Here is a 16,632-nt window from a genome sequence, read left to right as displayed (position 1 = left end):
GGGGGGGGGGGGGCGTCCCCACTCTCATACTAATGACACAGAACAAACCTCCCATTATGTGCGCATTCCTGTCTTAAAACCTGTCATAGCCCATTTGCCAGCTCTCATCAATCATCTTCATCATTCAGTCCCTTTCTCTCTGTCTCCTCTCCACATCTCCGTTTTTTTCTCAATGGGTTCTTCTTCAGACGACGAAGGGGAGGAGTACTTGTTCAAGATCGTCATAATCGGCGACTCCGCCGTTGGTAAATCCAACTTGCTCTCCCGCTACGCCAGAAATGAGTTCAACATGCACTCCAAGGCCACCATTGGGGTTGAGTTCCAGACGCAGTCCCTCGAAATCGACGGCAAGGAAGTCAAGGCTCAGATTTGGGACACCGCCGGACAGGAGAGGTTCCGAGCCGTCACATCCGCCTACTACCGCGGCGCGTTTGGCGCACTTGTCGTCTATGACATCAGCAGAAGGTCAACTTTCGAGAGTATTCCCCGATGGCTTGATGAGCTCAAGAGTATGTTATCTTTCCTGCTTCTCTCTGATTCCTTTTTTTTTATTTTTGTGTTTGTGTGTGTGTGGTGTTGTTGTTGTGGATTTGAAATGCTCAATAGTGTGTTTGGCATCAGAAACTTGACGGGATATGAAATCGATAGTTAATTTCCTTTTTTGGAGTGGCGTGGATTAAGAAAGGGATTGTTGTTTGACGAGATTTGACTGAAGAATGCTTATTTGCTAGAAATTGTAGTTGGATTTCGATTCTTAAGCAAGGAGATTGTCTCTCTTCGTTTATCATGTTTTCGTCTGACAAAAGCATCTATATATAGTGTGGTATATATTTCATTCAAATGCAACTTCAATTTCTTTAGTATGGTATAAAAGTATTCCTGTTAGAGAATGAGAAACCAGATAGAGCAGAAATTGGAGCTAGATCTGTCCTTTTTATCCTTGAAGGTGTATGGAAAATGTGGGATATAATAATGATTAGGACTTCAATAGGCCAGAGTGTATTCTTTGGTGTTTTACTATTTGTATTTACACCAAAAGAGTAACATATTCAAATTTTAATATTGCGGTGAACAGCCTGGACCATGGGTTTGAGGAATTCGTTAAGTGGGAACTTTATAATTTTACTTGGCTTAATACCTTATTGATTTGATCAATGTGAAAAATGAAGAATATGCCATTATTGTTGAGTGGTGGATCATCTGCCAGATAGTGAGAGTCAAAACTATCGTAAGCTACTCAAGAAACCCTTGTCAGAATGACAGAGATATTCTGAATAGTGACTGAGTTACTATTATGAATCCTACCTAAAACTTTCTTAACTTCATTATCTGTGACGCATGTAATTTCAAAAGTTATGCTAGGCAAACTTTACAACAGTTCAAATCTATTCTCCACTTAGTTCATGTTTTAAAGAGTTTAAAATTTGCAGATATCGTTTACCATAGTTAACTTTTGCTAAATTTGGCAATTTTAACACGGACATGCCATTTTTTTGTTGTTCATATGAGAATATTAAAGAATTCTGGAGCAGAGTGGGCAATGTTTTAAATAACAATGGATCTATTTATTGAATCCATTGAAAAAAATTCAAAATAATGTTAGAAAGTGATCAAATTTCTGGAGATATAGGATATAGTCGCAGATGAAGTAAAATTTTGCAAAGAGAAACCTTGACCAACTGGCGGGGTCTAGTTCTTTCTATTAAGATCTTGATCCCTTAATATTATTTAGGTAGTGAATTGCAATCTAGAATGCTAAACTCACTAAGTGGTAAGTAGTCCCTAGGCCCCAACTATAAGCTTTTTCCCTTTTCTAAGTAAAAGGCATTTGTGCCTAGTAAGAGTTTAGCAAGCCCCAACTATAACCTTCTAATGGTAGAGCTTGAAAAGTCTATCTGAGAGTTGCCTTCAAATATAGAACTGATGTGCCTGAAATGTCACTTTAACTTCCTGATCTATAACTAATGCATGTCTATACATATATTCAAGATTCATGGGCTTATGCTCATGTGAGTCTGTGAGATTTCAGTACGTTGGGACATGTTATTTATTCGAAACTTCGGAGCGTAGCTACCATGGTAGTATGGAATTCCTCTTTCCAGTCGAGTTGTTAGGTCATTGATTGGGTTGTTCGCATATCCAGCCCTTGTCAAATTCTGTGGTTCTTCATTTACTTTAGATATTGACATCTTTTCAAGTGTATATGAGGTAGAATTTCAAGTGTGCCTACCATCATAAGTGTTGAATTCTTTAGTTTTGAGAGGTAAAAGTTTGAATTTTGAAATTTTGTTCCAAAAATCACAAGTTAAAGAGTTTCATGTTTGGAGTGACTTGATCTAGTGTTTAATCTAGCATAAATTTGGTGAGGAGACACCCTGAAGCCATCATCATATACCCACTTTATAAGAATAGGAAGTGAAACACACTTTTCATTTTCATTTTATGTTATTAAATTCTTATGAGATCATAGCAACCTCTTTGAGTGCTAGTTTCCAAGTATCTCATATGTGGAAGTAATGATTCATCAGTTGACGAACTTGTTTCTTGTTTGTGAATTTGTGAGATATATATTTAGGGCTTCACTTAGTACTAAGTATGGTGTCTAGGTTGTTACTTATATTAATTTTCTAATTCTATGGATTCTATGAATTATGCAGTAATCATTAACAATTCTTATAATCTTAATGTAACCCATAAGAGCATCAATGAAAAATACATTTTTCCTTTGATGACCTACGGAAGGAAGGTAATAATAAAAATATATGAAAATCTCTTCATTGTGCAAAAATATATAATGTTCTTATGAAAGATGGTATACATTGTATGGGAAATTCTTCCAAACTATGAAAATGTTCTCTACAAGTTTTGGGATGTGGGAAACTTTTCTGGCTTTTAGTGTCATAGTGTGGGATGTCTCTGCAATCTCTCCACGACTTGTGATGGGCTTAAAATCCCATAGTATGATTGCGTATGTCAATCCTTGAGAAACACATGCTCACTAGAGTAGGATGAATTCCCCCGCGATAATACACTGGAAAAGATGTACTACCCCTTTGCATTATAACATCAATTTTACGCTGGTCTTGTCCAATTCGGCAACTATCCTATTTGTTGTTTGTATCTTTTAAAAAATGACTATCCTATCATTAAGGACAACTAACCAATCTATTCTTTTGGAACGTGTTGTGGATGGATAATACTAGATTGCTCATGCTTGAGCTAACAATCCTCCCATATCACATCACTCCAGACATTTATACTACGCATACCTTCGACACATTGCATTTGGGAAACTAATTACCAATATCTATTTTATTTAAGCAGATAGTCTGGGTCTGTAACATGTAAATGGTAGAAATATTTAGTAGAGTTACTTTGAAAGGTGTTCAGGCAATAAAATACATTAAGCTATGAAAAAGAAATATTTGTTTATCTTTTTATGTCTCTTTATTTGTTTCCTTTGTAGCTATATAAGTATGCATTTTAAGCGAAGAACTGGAAGATTTATGCATACCGTAGAAAAAAGTTGGTTTAAACAATAACTGGTTTCAGTCTACAGTAAATGTTCCTTAGACGTTAATATGTCATACGTGTTAATACCGAAGGATAAAATGACGCTCCATACAGAATAATACTCTATGGAAACAACACTATTCACAAACGTCCATCAATTAAATTTTCTACAATGGTGTGGTTGGCTTTATGGAAATTTCTTAAGTTTCATATAAGATCAACATATGCTTAAGGTATTTGGCAGTGGTTCAACTTCAATCCTTTGTGCAAGTTAGAAATCATCAATTTGTGGACCCATGCCTATTCATATAGTGATTTTGTTTGGAAACTGATGCATAGAACCTTGTTTAAGTCACATGGAATATTGTCTTGGTTTCTTGGAGCTGCATAAGAGGTAAAGAGATTGGTTGGAGAGTATTTGCTCTTCTCAAGAGCTTGGTTGTGAGCAAGAATCAAGTTTTGAGTCAACATCTCAGATATTTACTTCATATATATGCCATCTTCCATATTTGATATTAGTTATCAGCTTCGATGGTTTTTCTTATACAAAGAAGAATCTTATGCTAAATTAAAAAGAGGCCACTAAAAGAACCCGTAGTAAAATTCTTGCTAAGTGTGCTTCATCATCGTGAGTCATATACTATGTGTTCTTGCGAGAATAAACTTTTTTTGGCTGTTGTAACGCATTCCATAATGTTTTACCATCCCTTTCTATGTCAGTATCAAATTTACTCCATACTTCTCATGCCTCGTTAATCCTTACCATAGTTACATTCTTATATTGCAGCTCATTCTGATACAACTGTTGCAAAAATGCTTGTGGGGAATAAGTGCGACTTGGAGAATATCAGGGATGTAAGCGTGGAGGAAGGCAAAAGCCTTGCAGAATCGGAAGGATTGTTTTTCATGGAAACGTCTGCCTTGGATTCGACAAATGTTAAAAAGGCTTTTGAAATTGTCATACGCGAGATCTATAATAACGTAAGCAGGAAGGTCTTGAATTCCGACTCTTACAAGGCAGAATTATCAGTCAACAGGGTGTCCCTTGTCAATGACGGTGCTGATGGATCAAAGCAAACGGGAGGATCCTACTCTTGCTGTTCCAGGTGACACAATCGATTCAAAGACAAACTTACAAGAGGCATTGGCATTTTCTTATGGTTGGTTTATTTATCTGATTTTTTCTTTTCTATTTGTTGCTTCATTATTTTTTAGAATGGGATTTTATAATTTATCAAAATACGAATTTTAATACTTTAAAGATAGTAAATTGTGGTCATGCTAAGGGAAGTTCTAAACCGAAACTTCTTCTGGAAGTGTAAATTATATACTATTGAGTATTATTTGCTTTGTTTTATGACTTGATGTGATCTTGTTGTCATTCTATTTCATATATTTCCTGCACTATTAGCCATCTCATTGAACACTGTCAAATAGTGTTTTCAAACCCGGACCGGACCCATTGGCTGGTTCGACCAGTTTAACCCGGAATCAGTCCTGTGTCCGGTCCAACTTTGTCATAAAATCAGTGGCGAAAGGAGACAGAACCAATTGTTGTGGTGTTTTGAGGATGAAGATGGTTATACTTTAATTAATTATGATTTTATTAAATTGTAATACTTTTGACTATTTTTAGTTTATGGTTTCTCTTTTCAACCAATATTTATTTTTTGACTGTGTACTTATTATGTTGAATTTGATTGTATATTCCTCTTCTTTTAGCTTAATCACTTGATATATAATATATTGATAATACATACTTATATATATAACATAGTTGGGGTCTCAAACAGTTGAAGCAGTACAAAACCATTGGTCTGAGTTTCAAAACAGCTCTGCTATCATGTCTTAGAACCACTATGCATGGCTTTTGTTCTGTAGCACCATAACATAAGCAGACAGAGCAATACCAAGATAAGTGGATGTTGAAGATAAGGTTTTCTGACCTTATCAATGTAATGAGGGAGTGTTTGCTAAAATTGTTATTTTTATAAAATTCATTTTTGTAAAAAGAAAAAATAAATAAAAATTGTAGCAGAATCAAAGTAGGTAGTGTTTATAAAAATAAAAATAAAAAAAGTGAAAAATAGATTAAAGTTAAATTAGATAGTGTTTAGGAAAAAATCACTTCTAAAACAAATTTATCGAAGATTATTTTATCCTCATGTCATAAAAAGATACTATTTTTGTATATATTTGCACTTGTTGTTTGTCAATAATAATTATTTTTTTACAAAAAATTAAAAAAATATGTTTTGATTAGTATATTTCATATTTAATTTTTTAAAAATATTAATAAAAAATGAATATTTAATTTAATAATGCAGACACTGAGTAATATAACCACTGATTCATACACAATAATTAAACTGGCATGATTTGCAATTATATATATATATATATATATATATATCTTTCTATTAATCAATCATAGCTATTTAACTTATAGTTTTTAGTGATATAGGAATAATATAATCAAATAATATAGCACATAAAATGTAAAGAATCTAAAAGATTAAATACATGAAAGTGTAAATTTGATGGTTGTTAAATTATTCAAATTATTTAAAAGTTTCAATATTAACTTGAAATATATAATTTTAAAAATATATTAAAAACAGTAAGTTTAGTTAAGATTATTATAATAAGATAGTAAAGTAATAGAAAATAAAATTGAACTTATTTACAAAAAGCCAAGACAGCTAGAAATACCTAACTTTTGACTTAAAAATATTTCTTTTCATAATTTTTAAAATAAAAATTGATATTCCAAACACTTTAAAAGTAGCTTTTAAGACGGTGGCACAGATTCGGATTCTATATCAAATATATGAACCCAATACAACACAACATTTGAGAATCAAAAGAATGAAAAGCTCTACAACATATGTAGCAACTTAGGTGGGATTCATAAGAGTTTCTAAGTGATCGGAATATGAATATTTGGAGTTACTAGTTATGTTCATAACATTAATTTTTTTTTAAATTAAGTAATATCTTATTATTAAGTTTTTATTATTCACATAAAATATATTATATTTAGCATACAAAAATATAAAAAACTTGTTTTCCACCTGAAAACAAGAATTAATTTGACATTTTACAAACATAAGATACTAAAGTGAGCAAATGAAACTTAAATTGATCATTTTACCCTCCAAATCCAACCACATTTCTCACGGAAAAATGATATAAAAGACCAGATTAGGATAAAAACTAAAATTTAGAAACAAAAGTCAAGATATAAACTTAAACGACTAAAGTAATTTTAAATGCAAACTTAAGAAACCATTTATACTATTTATATATCATTTAAGTTTAAACACATTTTCTTTCAAAATTAGTTACTATAGACTTCTCCCACTTAATTAATATCACATATATATGGAATTAAATGCAGTTTATCCTTTATAATATGTGAAATGAGCAAATACTCTCTGTAAAAAAAGAATTAACAAATTACTTCCCCGTGTTTCAAAAAATGAAGCAAATTACCTTCATTTTTCAAAATACAAAAGGTAATTTACTATTTTATTTTTACACAAGATTTTTTTGCGCATTTTTCATATAGGGTAAAAATTGCATTTTTTCTTGCCCAATCAAAATAGAAAATAAGAACCAAAGATTAGATTCTCATTATCCCCAAATCAACCACTACCACATTCAATTATCTTTCCCCCTCTTCTGATAAGTGGCTCTAGCAATAATAATGTAGGTGGACTATATATCACCTGTTCATGATTAAATCCACCTAATAAGAAAAGTTTTCTGTACACCAGAAACAAAATGATGAATGCTCACAAGAATACAATTATTAAAAGTAGATCTCATTCCAACAAGAAATCAACCTCTAAATTATGAAGAAAAACAAGCAATATACATCAATCACATTTCTAGAAGTAGGCTAGACCCCATCATGACTTTACTACAAGCACACAATATCTGAGTGCTTGTTGCATTCCTAGACTTCTAGAAGCATTTGCTACCTATGAATATAAGATATATCCCTTTAATCAGCTTTGCATGATTTGATTGAAGATTAGGATTGAAAGTGACAGATATGTATAAAGAACACAACTCCAATATCTGGTTTTTGAGTTTATTAATGTTGGATTGTTGATCAGCTCCACTCACTTAGATCTCCACTGTCTGGCCATTTCAAACCCATTCTTGGCATAGTAATAGTCTTCAATGGTCTTGTCAATTTCAGCTTGTGTGTTCATCACAAAAGGGCCATGTTGAACCACTGGTTCATTCAGAGGCAGCCCACCTACCAAAATAAACCTCAATGGCTTGGAGGACTTGTTCCAAACACTTAGCCCCTCTCCGGGCCCCAATACCAAGATGTGGTGAGCGGTTACTGGCTGTGAATTGGGGATGCCGAACACCCCTTCTCCTTCTATTATGTATACAAAAGCGTTCCAAGATTCCGGGATGCTTTGATGGTATTGAGAATTCGGTTTCAGAGTGAAATCAAGGTAGAGTGTGGGGGTTCGAGTATAAACAGGGGAGTGAACCCCCATTGCTTCCCCTGCAATTACTTTAACTTCAACTCCGTCTTTCTCCGCCTTTGGGATGTCTTCGCTCAGCAATTCTTGATACCTGGGTTCAATCCTGCCAGACAACAAGAAATAAATGGAACTTGATCAAATCATAAGTAACAAGCTCTTCTTGTATAAGACAGATTTGTAAAACATATGTTGTTTCTCTTTTGTAAATAAACTCCAGAATCCACTCAACAACCTCATTTAACGCCTAATACTGATAGGAATGCATGTTGCTTTTCTCTACAAACATCGAAGGAAAGTAATGAAGAAAAAACCTCACATCTTATCCCTGGAAGCAAGATTGATCCACAATTGCAGACCTGTGTTAGTACCTCCTCCTGCGGGCATTTCCGAGTGAACGATACCCCTCCCTGCGGTCATCCACTGCATAATGCCCATCAAGAAAGTTCTTAGCAAGCTTCAAATACTCGTTTCAATCTCAAAGAGGTTATTAAATTTTAATTCTCATGTACCTGCACGTCACCCGCATGTATCGTGCCCTTGTGACCAGCAAAATCTTGATGAGTAATCCCTCCCTATATACACAAAACAAATTCGAATTCCAACATTCATTGATTGATACACATCAGTTTGTATTGTAATAAAGTTCCAAAAACACAGCAAACTACCTGCAACACGTATGTAACAGTCTCAAAGCCTGCAACCAAAAACATCATAATTTATGCTGATTACTGAAATAGTAAGAGAAATAACATTGCAGGAGATAAGAGTGGTTGTGTACCTCTGTGGGGATGGTCAGGGAATCCAGCAGGAGGTGAAACTGTATTGTTCAAGTGATGAGAAAAACGAAGAAAGTCACAAGTCACTATTTGAAATAGTAACATCCAAAATTCAACCACAGAATTTGATCAGCAAAAGATGATAGTTATAAAGGTTACCAGAAAATTCATCTAGCATGAGGAAAGGATCCAGGGACTTTAGCTCCGGCCTGTAAATTGATTAGGTTATAGCTATTAGTTATGCAGTAGAGCATGGAACCCACAGAAATTCCAAGCACAAAATAGCAATCATGTTGAAAAAAGATGTTTTACTCATCAAAATTGAAATATAATACTGAAAGGGTGAATTGCATTTTAGCCTCCTGAAAACAGGCACAAATTTCCTTTTAAAAAAACTACCAACTCCGTGAAACTTTTCTAAAGAAGCTTGTTATAGGAGTTGCATACAGCCTTTGTTTTCTTTTATGTTTTGTCGATTAGTATTTTTACCTGTTGCATTTAATCCAATACATAAATACAAAACAGCACATGGGATCCCACAAATTAAGAAATGCAGGACAACCACTTTTTTGTTTTTTGTTACACAATGTTTTGGTGGCTTCAGCTTCGGTCACCATCACTGGATGGTCTAGAGCATGCCCTAAGGTCATATATGGGTTGCTTACATGATATTATCAACTCACAACCATCTAATGCGGTACCATCACTGGCCGGTCTAGAGCATGTGCTAAGGCCATATGTAGGTTGCTTAAATGATATTATCAACTCACAACCATCTAATGTGATCCATCTTTACCAACTCAACCAAAGTATTAACAATGTACCATAGGTTGCTAACATATATATATTACCCAACCAACATAGACCTCATGTTAGGGAATCAACCCACAGCCAACTTATTTTATCCGTCTTTACCAACTGAACCATCAAGTATTGACAATGCAAAACAGCACATGGAATTCCATTAATTAAGAGTTTGAACTGGGAAAACAATTTCAAGTTCAAAAGGCAAACTTCATTATCATCCAATTCAAAATCCCAATTGAGTGCTGTAAAACGCAACAAAACTATCAAAGAAAAAATTACTATTTTCCACCTCAACAAGTTTCATCTCCTCCCCTGCCCAGAAAATATTTCATTCATAGAACACCATAGATTCTTGCAATTACAAAGGAGGGGTTTTGTCATTAACAAGAATGCCCAATTCCAAAAATACTTCAAAGAGAAACAAGACTGAGAAAGAATACCTTCCAATGCTTCTTCTGACAACTGCACCCTCGCCCTCGCCCTGGGGCTTGGCCAAGACTTTCTTGGCAACCAATCTGGGCCGTTGGAATCCAAGACTTTGATCTGCTACAGACATGATACTTCTCAAAAAGCAAGAGGCTTCTGGGGTTTCTGCTTTCTTGACGTTGTTGGTCGTATATTTTCTTAGATGGAAGAATACAAGTCTAGATGCAGAGATCATGTAACGGTCGATCCTTTGGGGTGATTGTGTGTTGTCTGCTCTGACATCTCTTATATATAGCGAGAGAGAGAGGTGTGCTGTCATGTTGGCGTATAGATAACAAGTTCTTAGAGTGTGTAAGCACAGAAAATAACAAGGAAACATGAGAGTTAGTTGAGAAGAAAATTGGAAGGTGGGGACCCAAATCCAATATATTTCCTTGTTGGACTAATCATAAGATGACATCAATCTCTTGTCATTCTGATGGAAGCTTTTCTCTTTGAAAGCTAAATTCCTTTACCAATTCTTACGGCCCTACAATTACTATTACATACGCCCAAAGTTGACGAAGAATTCTTAGTTTAGTGGTAATTGAGTTGAATTCTAAAATATTTTTTTTGTGAATTCAAAAGCTCAAAGTTATGTATGTCGGGATGGTTTTACTTCTATTTTAATTATAATCATCGTGCATTCATAATAAAAACTTGATAAAGGAAGTTACACAATTACCAAAATACCCCTATATTTTTTATCCTCTTTTTTATGTATATTGTGACTGCGCGCGTGGGACCCAAATGTGCAGGTGCAGCAGTGGCGACAGCAGACTTTTGCAGGAGGTGACGTGGCTCGCCCTCATTGGTGCCACGTGTTGCATAAATAGAGGGTACCCTACAAGTATAAATAACCTCATTTATGATTATTCAGACACATTTTCACCACTTCATTTTACTGCCATATTTGTGATCTCACTCAATCTCGTTATTATCTTTTCGACCCCACCTTTTCTAACTTAAGCATCGGAGGGCCATCGCCGAGGGCTTCTCGGCTAGTCTTACGTTTGTTGTGTTCTTAGGATCCATAACAGGTAGCTCGAAAGAGGGAATCAACGACCTCAACCCAACGATCCGACCCAAAAATTCTAATTTCGCGCGACCTATATCAAAACTAAAAAAGAAAAAATAAGATCAATAGGTGTGATCGAGCAAAAAAACATTTGTAGGATAAGGTCTAATTTAAGAGTTTTGTATCTTGATTTTATAAGCTCTAGAACATAGAGCTGTAAAAGAATCATTACCACTTCAACACTTAAGTCAATATGCAATTAAGAAAAGATAATTAAAATTAGGCAAAATATCACTTTTGGTCCCACTAGATAGGGCCTTTTTTCACTTTTGGTCCCACGCTTTACATGTTCAACACCTTTAGTCCCAAAACTCTATTTTTTAAACAGTAATGGTCCTGTTCCGTTAACAACTAACGAAAACGGCACATGACAAGTCACGTGTCGTTACTCAGCCGGCAACTGGCGAAGAAAACCGACTACTATGCTTGTGTTAAGTTTTTTTAGGGATATAAAGGTGCCAAAAACACATTTTTTTGCTATTTATACATCCAAATAACCACAAACACCACACAATATTTTCATCTTTTTTTCATAGGCCAAAAGATGTCACAAACATCTCAAAATTTCTTCAAATATTGAATGATATTATCACAAAGTTGCTCATTTGAAGACTTTTTGGACAAGTGACAATCAGTGTGCATTTGAGTATATTTTTTGTTTTTTTGCCATTTGGTACTTTTGTGCAATTTTAGTTTCCATTTTATTACTTTCATGATTTATGCTTACGCATTTAAACACAACATAAACTACAATTACTTGCAAAAAAGGCATATTCATTAGTCCTTTTACATATAATTGACCATTACTAAAAGGTCATCTAGTAATATCAGCCAATTGAATAAACCGTGCATGATTTGGACTTAAATTGACTAAAATATATCAGATTGACTAAATCTTGTCAGGTCTTCATGAAAATCTGGGAATCTATTATTTGTGGATTCCCAGCTTATTTGCCATCAATCTACATGGAGTCAACTAGAAATATTTCACAATGACACGTCTTAATGTGTTGGTGAGTTGTATAACATGTCCGTTTATGATGATGTATCTGACTAAAATGGACTTGTTTCTTAGGCCTGCCAGTTGAGTAAAATGAAAGGTGAGCTCTCTCTACTGGTGGATCAGCCGACGGATTACCAGTTGGGCTAGCATCCCTTTTGGACTTTTAGTCCAGGAAGGATTTTAGGCCGATCAAACATGATTATTTTTTTTCTTTATAACAAATATATATAGTTTTTTTTGCTAACATCAGTATTTTTGTTCAAACCATAATAATAAAAGGTTCGGCGTAACAAATGAATTTGTGAAGATGACGTAAGTACAATTTAGAACTTTATTGGGTAAAACTTTAATTTTGTATTTTTAAAGGGGTTTGAATGTAATTAACCCATATTTTTAATACTTTTTATTGCTCAATTCAAGCATTTTAAGTGTTCATTTCTCCATTAAATAAAATTATTAAAAATTATTTTAATAAAATACGTTTGTTGCGAACTGTGTTACAAAATTAATAAAACTATAGTTACAAATTCTCCCTAGCTTTATATGAGTTATTAAATTATTATAATTTATTACTGTTATTGACATATTGATGTATGTATTATTGAATCGACGTAATTTATCCTTATTTTTTAGTCAAAATAATATATTGATTGAATCGATATATTATCTTAAAAAAAATAAAATAAAATAAAAGTAGTTTGTCAGTAGAAATATATTACTAGTAAAAAATGAAATGAATTACGCTAAGTTATTCTAAATAAGTAGCATTAGTTGACCAAACATTCAACTTATAATAATAATATAGGAAGTCAAACTCGTACTATAGCTCACAACTTCTTACCCAATCTCTTTCCCCATCATCATTTCATCACCCCAATCACATCCCATTTTCATCATCTTTCTCCTTAAATTTTGTCCATAAATTGTCAACATTATGATAATATTATTATCATTATGAATAATTATTTTTTATCATTCAAACTATAACTGTCTTTATATTTTAGCATCTAAATTTTTATTATGTCAATTTACCATCTCAACTTTATTGTGCCATTTACAACTGTCTTTCAACCAAGTCTTTTATCGAAAAAACATCACATGCAATACACATGTTCTATATTTAAATATTATGTGAAGTAGTATTTTTTACATACGCACAACGTGTGATGTTTTTCCGTCAGAAAAATCAACAAAAAGACTATCTTATATAGCAACGTATAAATTTCGTAAAGTTGACAAAAAAATTTTACTTTTTGTATTTTATTTAATTAAATTAAATTATAAAAAATTTAAATTATGCACACACATCGATCATTGATCGTGTTTCAGTCACTAATAGAAACAAGCTTGAACCGTGTGGGGGCATCCCTTGAGATGGATTATGGATGTGCTCGCCTACTGTTAAAAGTCGTTAGTTATAAAGATTAAAAGCGTTGACAAGGATGAAGCAACTTATGCCGCCCCACGTAATATCATTAATTTGCAGTCATTGAAACTGATCTCAATGGTGACAATAATTATGACGCTTTTCTCACTCTCACCACAAAGCATGCACACTATCAAATGATTAAAAAAAAAAAATCACTAACAAAATACAAATTTTAAGGGTAAATTATATTAATATTTTCCAATTTTATTGCGAATTACATCATTTTTTCTATTAGATAAATATCGTATTTGATCCTTTAAATTTGTATTTAAAATTATTTTAGTTCCTCAAATTTATCTAATATAAAAATATAATAAAATAATTTAGTTCAGTAATTTATAATCTCAGGAGTTAAAAATAGGTCAAAGAAAATTATATTATAATAATATTATTAAATATTAACAGTTATGATTTTTAACAAAAAAGTTGATGGAATGTAGTTTTTATCTAGATTATTTGATAGATTTTATATAAATCCACTAGAGAATCTAGTTAAAAAGTATATTCAATCAACTTTTTGTTCGAACTCCCAAATATTTATTTATAAATATTGTTAAAATTTAATTTTATTAAACTTATCTTTAACTCTTAAAATGAAAAACCACTGACTTTGATTTTTTAATTATATTTTATATTACATAAGTTTTATAAAATTTATTCATAACATTAATCACATAAGATAATCATATCATATTCAATAAACAAAAATATAAAAGAGCTGTTTTTTTGCTTTAAAAAAAAGACTAATTTTATTTTACAAGCTTAAAGGACCAAAGTAATAAAATTAAATATAAATTGATAATTTTACCCTCCAACTAGCAAAAATCCATGGTCAAATGGATCAAATTGAGACAAAAATTAAAGTTTCGAGATACTAAAGTCAAGAAATGAAAACTTAGGGACTAAATTTAGTATGCACCCTTTTCTATCTTTTGCAAACTTATATGCACACTCTTTAAAGTTATAGTTTTTTTTTTTTTTGTTTTTCTTTAAAGTTGTAGTTGTAATTGTTAGTACACCTATTTGGGTCAAAATATCGAAAATTCTTGCACACGTGCGCTCCAGTGGAAAATTCTATCGAAAATTGATTTGACATGGTAACTTGCGCAAAATACATCATGCAGTTTGTATGGAAAAATAAAACAACAACAAAGATAGATGATAAAGTGATGTATATTGGTAAAAAATATTAACCTGTAAGGGTAAAAAAGTAATTTAACATATATGAGGCACATGTTAAACAAATACAACCCACACACAATATAACTCCAACACTACTATAAATACCAAAAATATTAATTTTTTTTTTAGAAAAATCACTATTCATTGATAGTGACCACTCTTACTGAAAAACTCTATAGAAAATCGTGTTTTCACCTGGTGCACAATTGTGCCTTAGGTAAAATTTCTATTTTCATCCCTTTGTAAAAACCTCAACCACATCATAAAATATAAAAACGACCATAATTCGAAGACCCAATTTTAAATGATTTTCAACTTTGTAGCTATGGGGATGGTTCATTTAGCAGCACAAAATTGAATGATGTGGTTGTGGTTATGGTTATGGAGAGGAAGACAATGGGAACTCATCACCATCAGATTTCCTAATCTATATATGAAAAAACAATAATACATTTACGTCTTTGTAGAATTGAATATTTTTTTATATTGAGAAATTAGTACTTAGCCTGAAATCAAATACTATTTGAATTACTCATTCCTTAATTTTTCAAGAAATGTGCACAATAAGAGATTCCAAAGTTGACCATTTTCTGTGTCTTTTATGTGGGGGAAAGTCAATTCTGGATGGAGGTATTTTATATTTTTTGGATTTTTCTCTATTTTCTTCGCCCTGACAAAAAAAAAAAAGTGTGCAAAATTTCTTCTCGGTTCATCAACATAATTTAAATAACAAATTTTATGGGTGCTAAATGTAATTTTCAAATTATAAGAGGTTTACGTATAACTATACGAAATCTCAAGGGAGAGAAGTGTAATTATCCCTAAAATTTGAGGATATTAATAAAAGATAAACCACATAAATTCATACCATCAAGAAACTCATTGCTTCCCAGTGGAGTATGTTCTTTGGTGGCAGGGAAAGTTACAATTTTAGCCTTCTAACTTAAGGGGGTGGCATTTTTAGTTTTATACGAATTAATTTTCGCAATTTAGTCCTATAACTTTATAATTTTGACAATTTTAGTACTTTTTTGATCAAATTGTAATTTTAGTTCTATAAATAAATTCATACAGGACAAAAAATGTCAGTGTCCCTTAAATTACAGTACTAAAATTATATTTTTTTTCCATTTGGTGGCATGTGTGTGGTTGATGAGATTTGATGGATGTTGCAGTTATGTGCTGGTAAGTGGCTGCCTGCGTTCTGGAATTCAATTTAGCTGTTGGAGATGGAGGTGAGTTGGGATTCATGATTTAGGAATAGCTTCTTAGTGTGTCATTTGCATTTGGATTTTCTGTATTATTTTTATATATGAAGAAAGTTGGGGAATTGGATGCGTGGGAGATGAAGCTCCGGCAACTATTTTATGCATGGCTTTTATTGTTTGAATATGTGCCATGGATCAAAGTATAGGTCGATATGTATCTGGATCGGTTAGTATCGATCCGATATATATTGGATTTTATCGGGCAATTATGATGTGATGATTGAAACAACTATGTAATATGAAATAAAAAAAATTTCATACTCTTTCACACAATTAATTGAGGATCTTCCGACCTTTTATTACTGGAATAATTGACAGTTGAGCCTGTTGTGAATGATTTTAGCATTAGTTCTTTGGTCTAATTGTAGCTAGTCGAGTGCCATTTTTTGGGTCATCTCATGGAATTCAAGCCTTCCAAGCATCAGTGTTACAATTGGTGAAAGTAATAGTGACGATGTTTATTTTGTTTCCAATTCAAATGGCGAGCTTGGGGTTGAATGCAATTTATCCCCCTATCTCATTTCAAAAGTGCCAAAAAAAATTCTATGGAAGAAGAAGATACAAAACAATTTCTTGTGATTAAAAAACAAAAAAGAAAAA

At 32.7% G+C, this 16,632-nt stretch overlaps 2 protein-coding genes across 2 annotated transcripts; one reads left to right on the top strand and one right to left on the bottom strand.

The window, feature by feature from the left end:
• Positions 52-4,873, top strand: LOC105158693 (ras-related protein RABA5c). The gene is made up of 2 exons (XM_011075531.2): positions 52-509; positions 4,301-4,873. Exons 1-2 carry the CDS (start codon positions 173-175, stop codon positions 4,621-4,623), a joined length of 660 nt encoding a protein of 219 aa, XP_011073833.1. The 5' UTR covers positions 52-172; the 3' UTR covers positions 4,624-4,873.
• LOC105158692 (pirin-like protein) lies at positions 7,316-10,397 on the bottom strand. The gene is made up of 7 exons (XM_011075530.2): positions 10,048-10,397; positions 8,960-9,009; positions 8,803-8,841; positions 8,690-8,718; positions 8,534-8,596; positions 8,341-8,444; positions 7,316-8,127 (listed from the first exon to the last, which is right to left on the bottom strand). Exons 1-7 carry the CDS (start codon positions 10,350-10,352, stop codon positions 7,644-7,646), a joined length of 1,074 nt encoding a protein of 357 aa, XP_011073832.1. The 5' UTR covers positions 10,353-10,397; the 3' UTR covers positions 7,316-7,643.

Source organism: Sesamum indicum, linkage group LG3, assembly GCF_000512975.1.
Source record: "Sesamum indicum cultivar Zhongzhi No. 13 linkage group LG3, S_indicum_v1.0, whole genome shotgun sequence".
NCBI lineage: Eukaryota > Viridiplantae > Streptophyta > Magnoliopsida > Lamiales > Pedaliaceae > Sesamum > Sesamum indicum.
The sequence above is the reverse complement of the archived record's forward strand: the minus strand, read 5'-3'. Positions and strand labels throughout refer to the sequence as shown.

Coding starts and splice junctions, on each gene's coding strand:
- LOC105158693 (XM_011075531.2), top strand. CDS start 173: ATGGGTTCTTCTTCAGACGACGAAGGGGAGGAGTACTTGTTCAAGATC. Junction 510..4,300: donor ATGGCTTGATGAGCTCAAGA/GTATGTTATCTT, acceptor CTTATATTGCAG/CTCATTCTGATACAACTGTT.
- LOC105158692 (XM_011075530.2), bottom strand. CDS start 10,352: ATGACAGCACACCTCTCTCTCTCGCTATATATAAGAGATGTCAGAGCA. Junction 9,010..10,047: donor GTCAGAAGAAGCATTGGAAG/GTATTCTTTCTC, acceptor ATCAATTTACAG/GCCGGAGCTAAAGTCCCTGG. Junction 8,719..8,802: donor CCCTGACCATCCCCACAGAG/GTACACAACCAC, acceptor TTTTGGTTGCAG/GCTTTGAGACTGTTACATAC.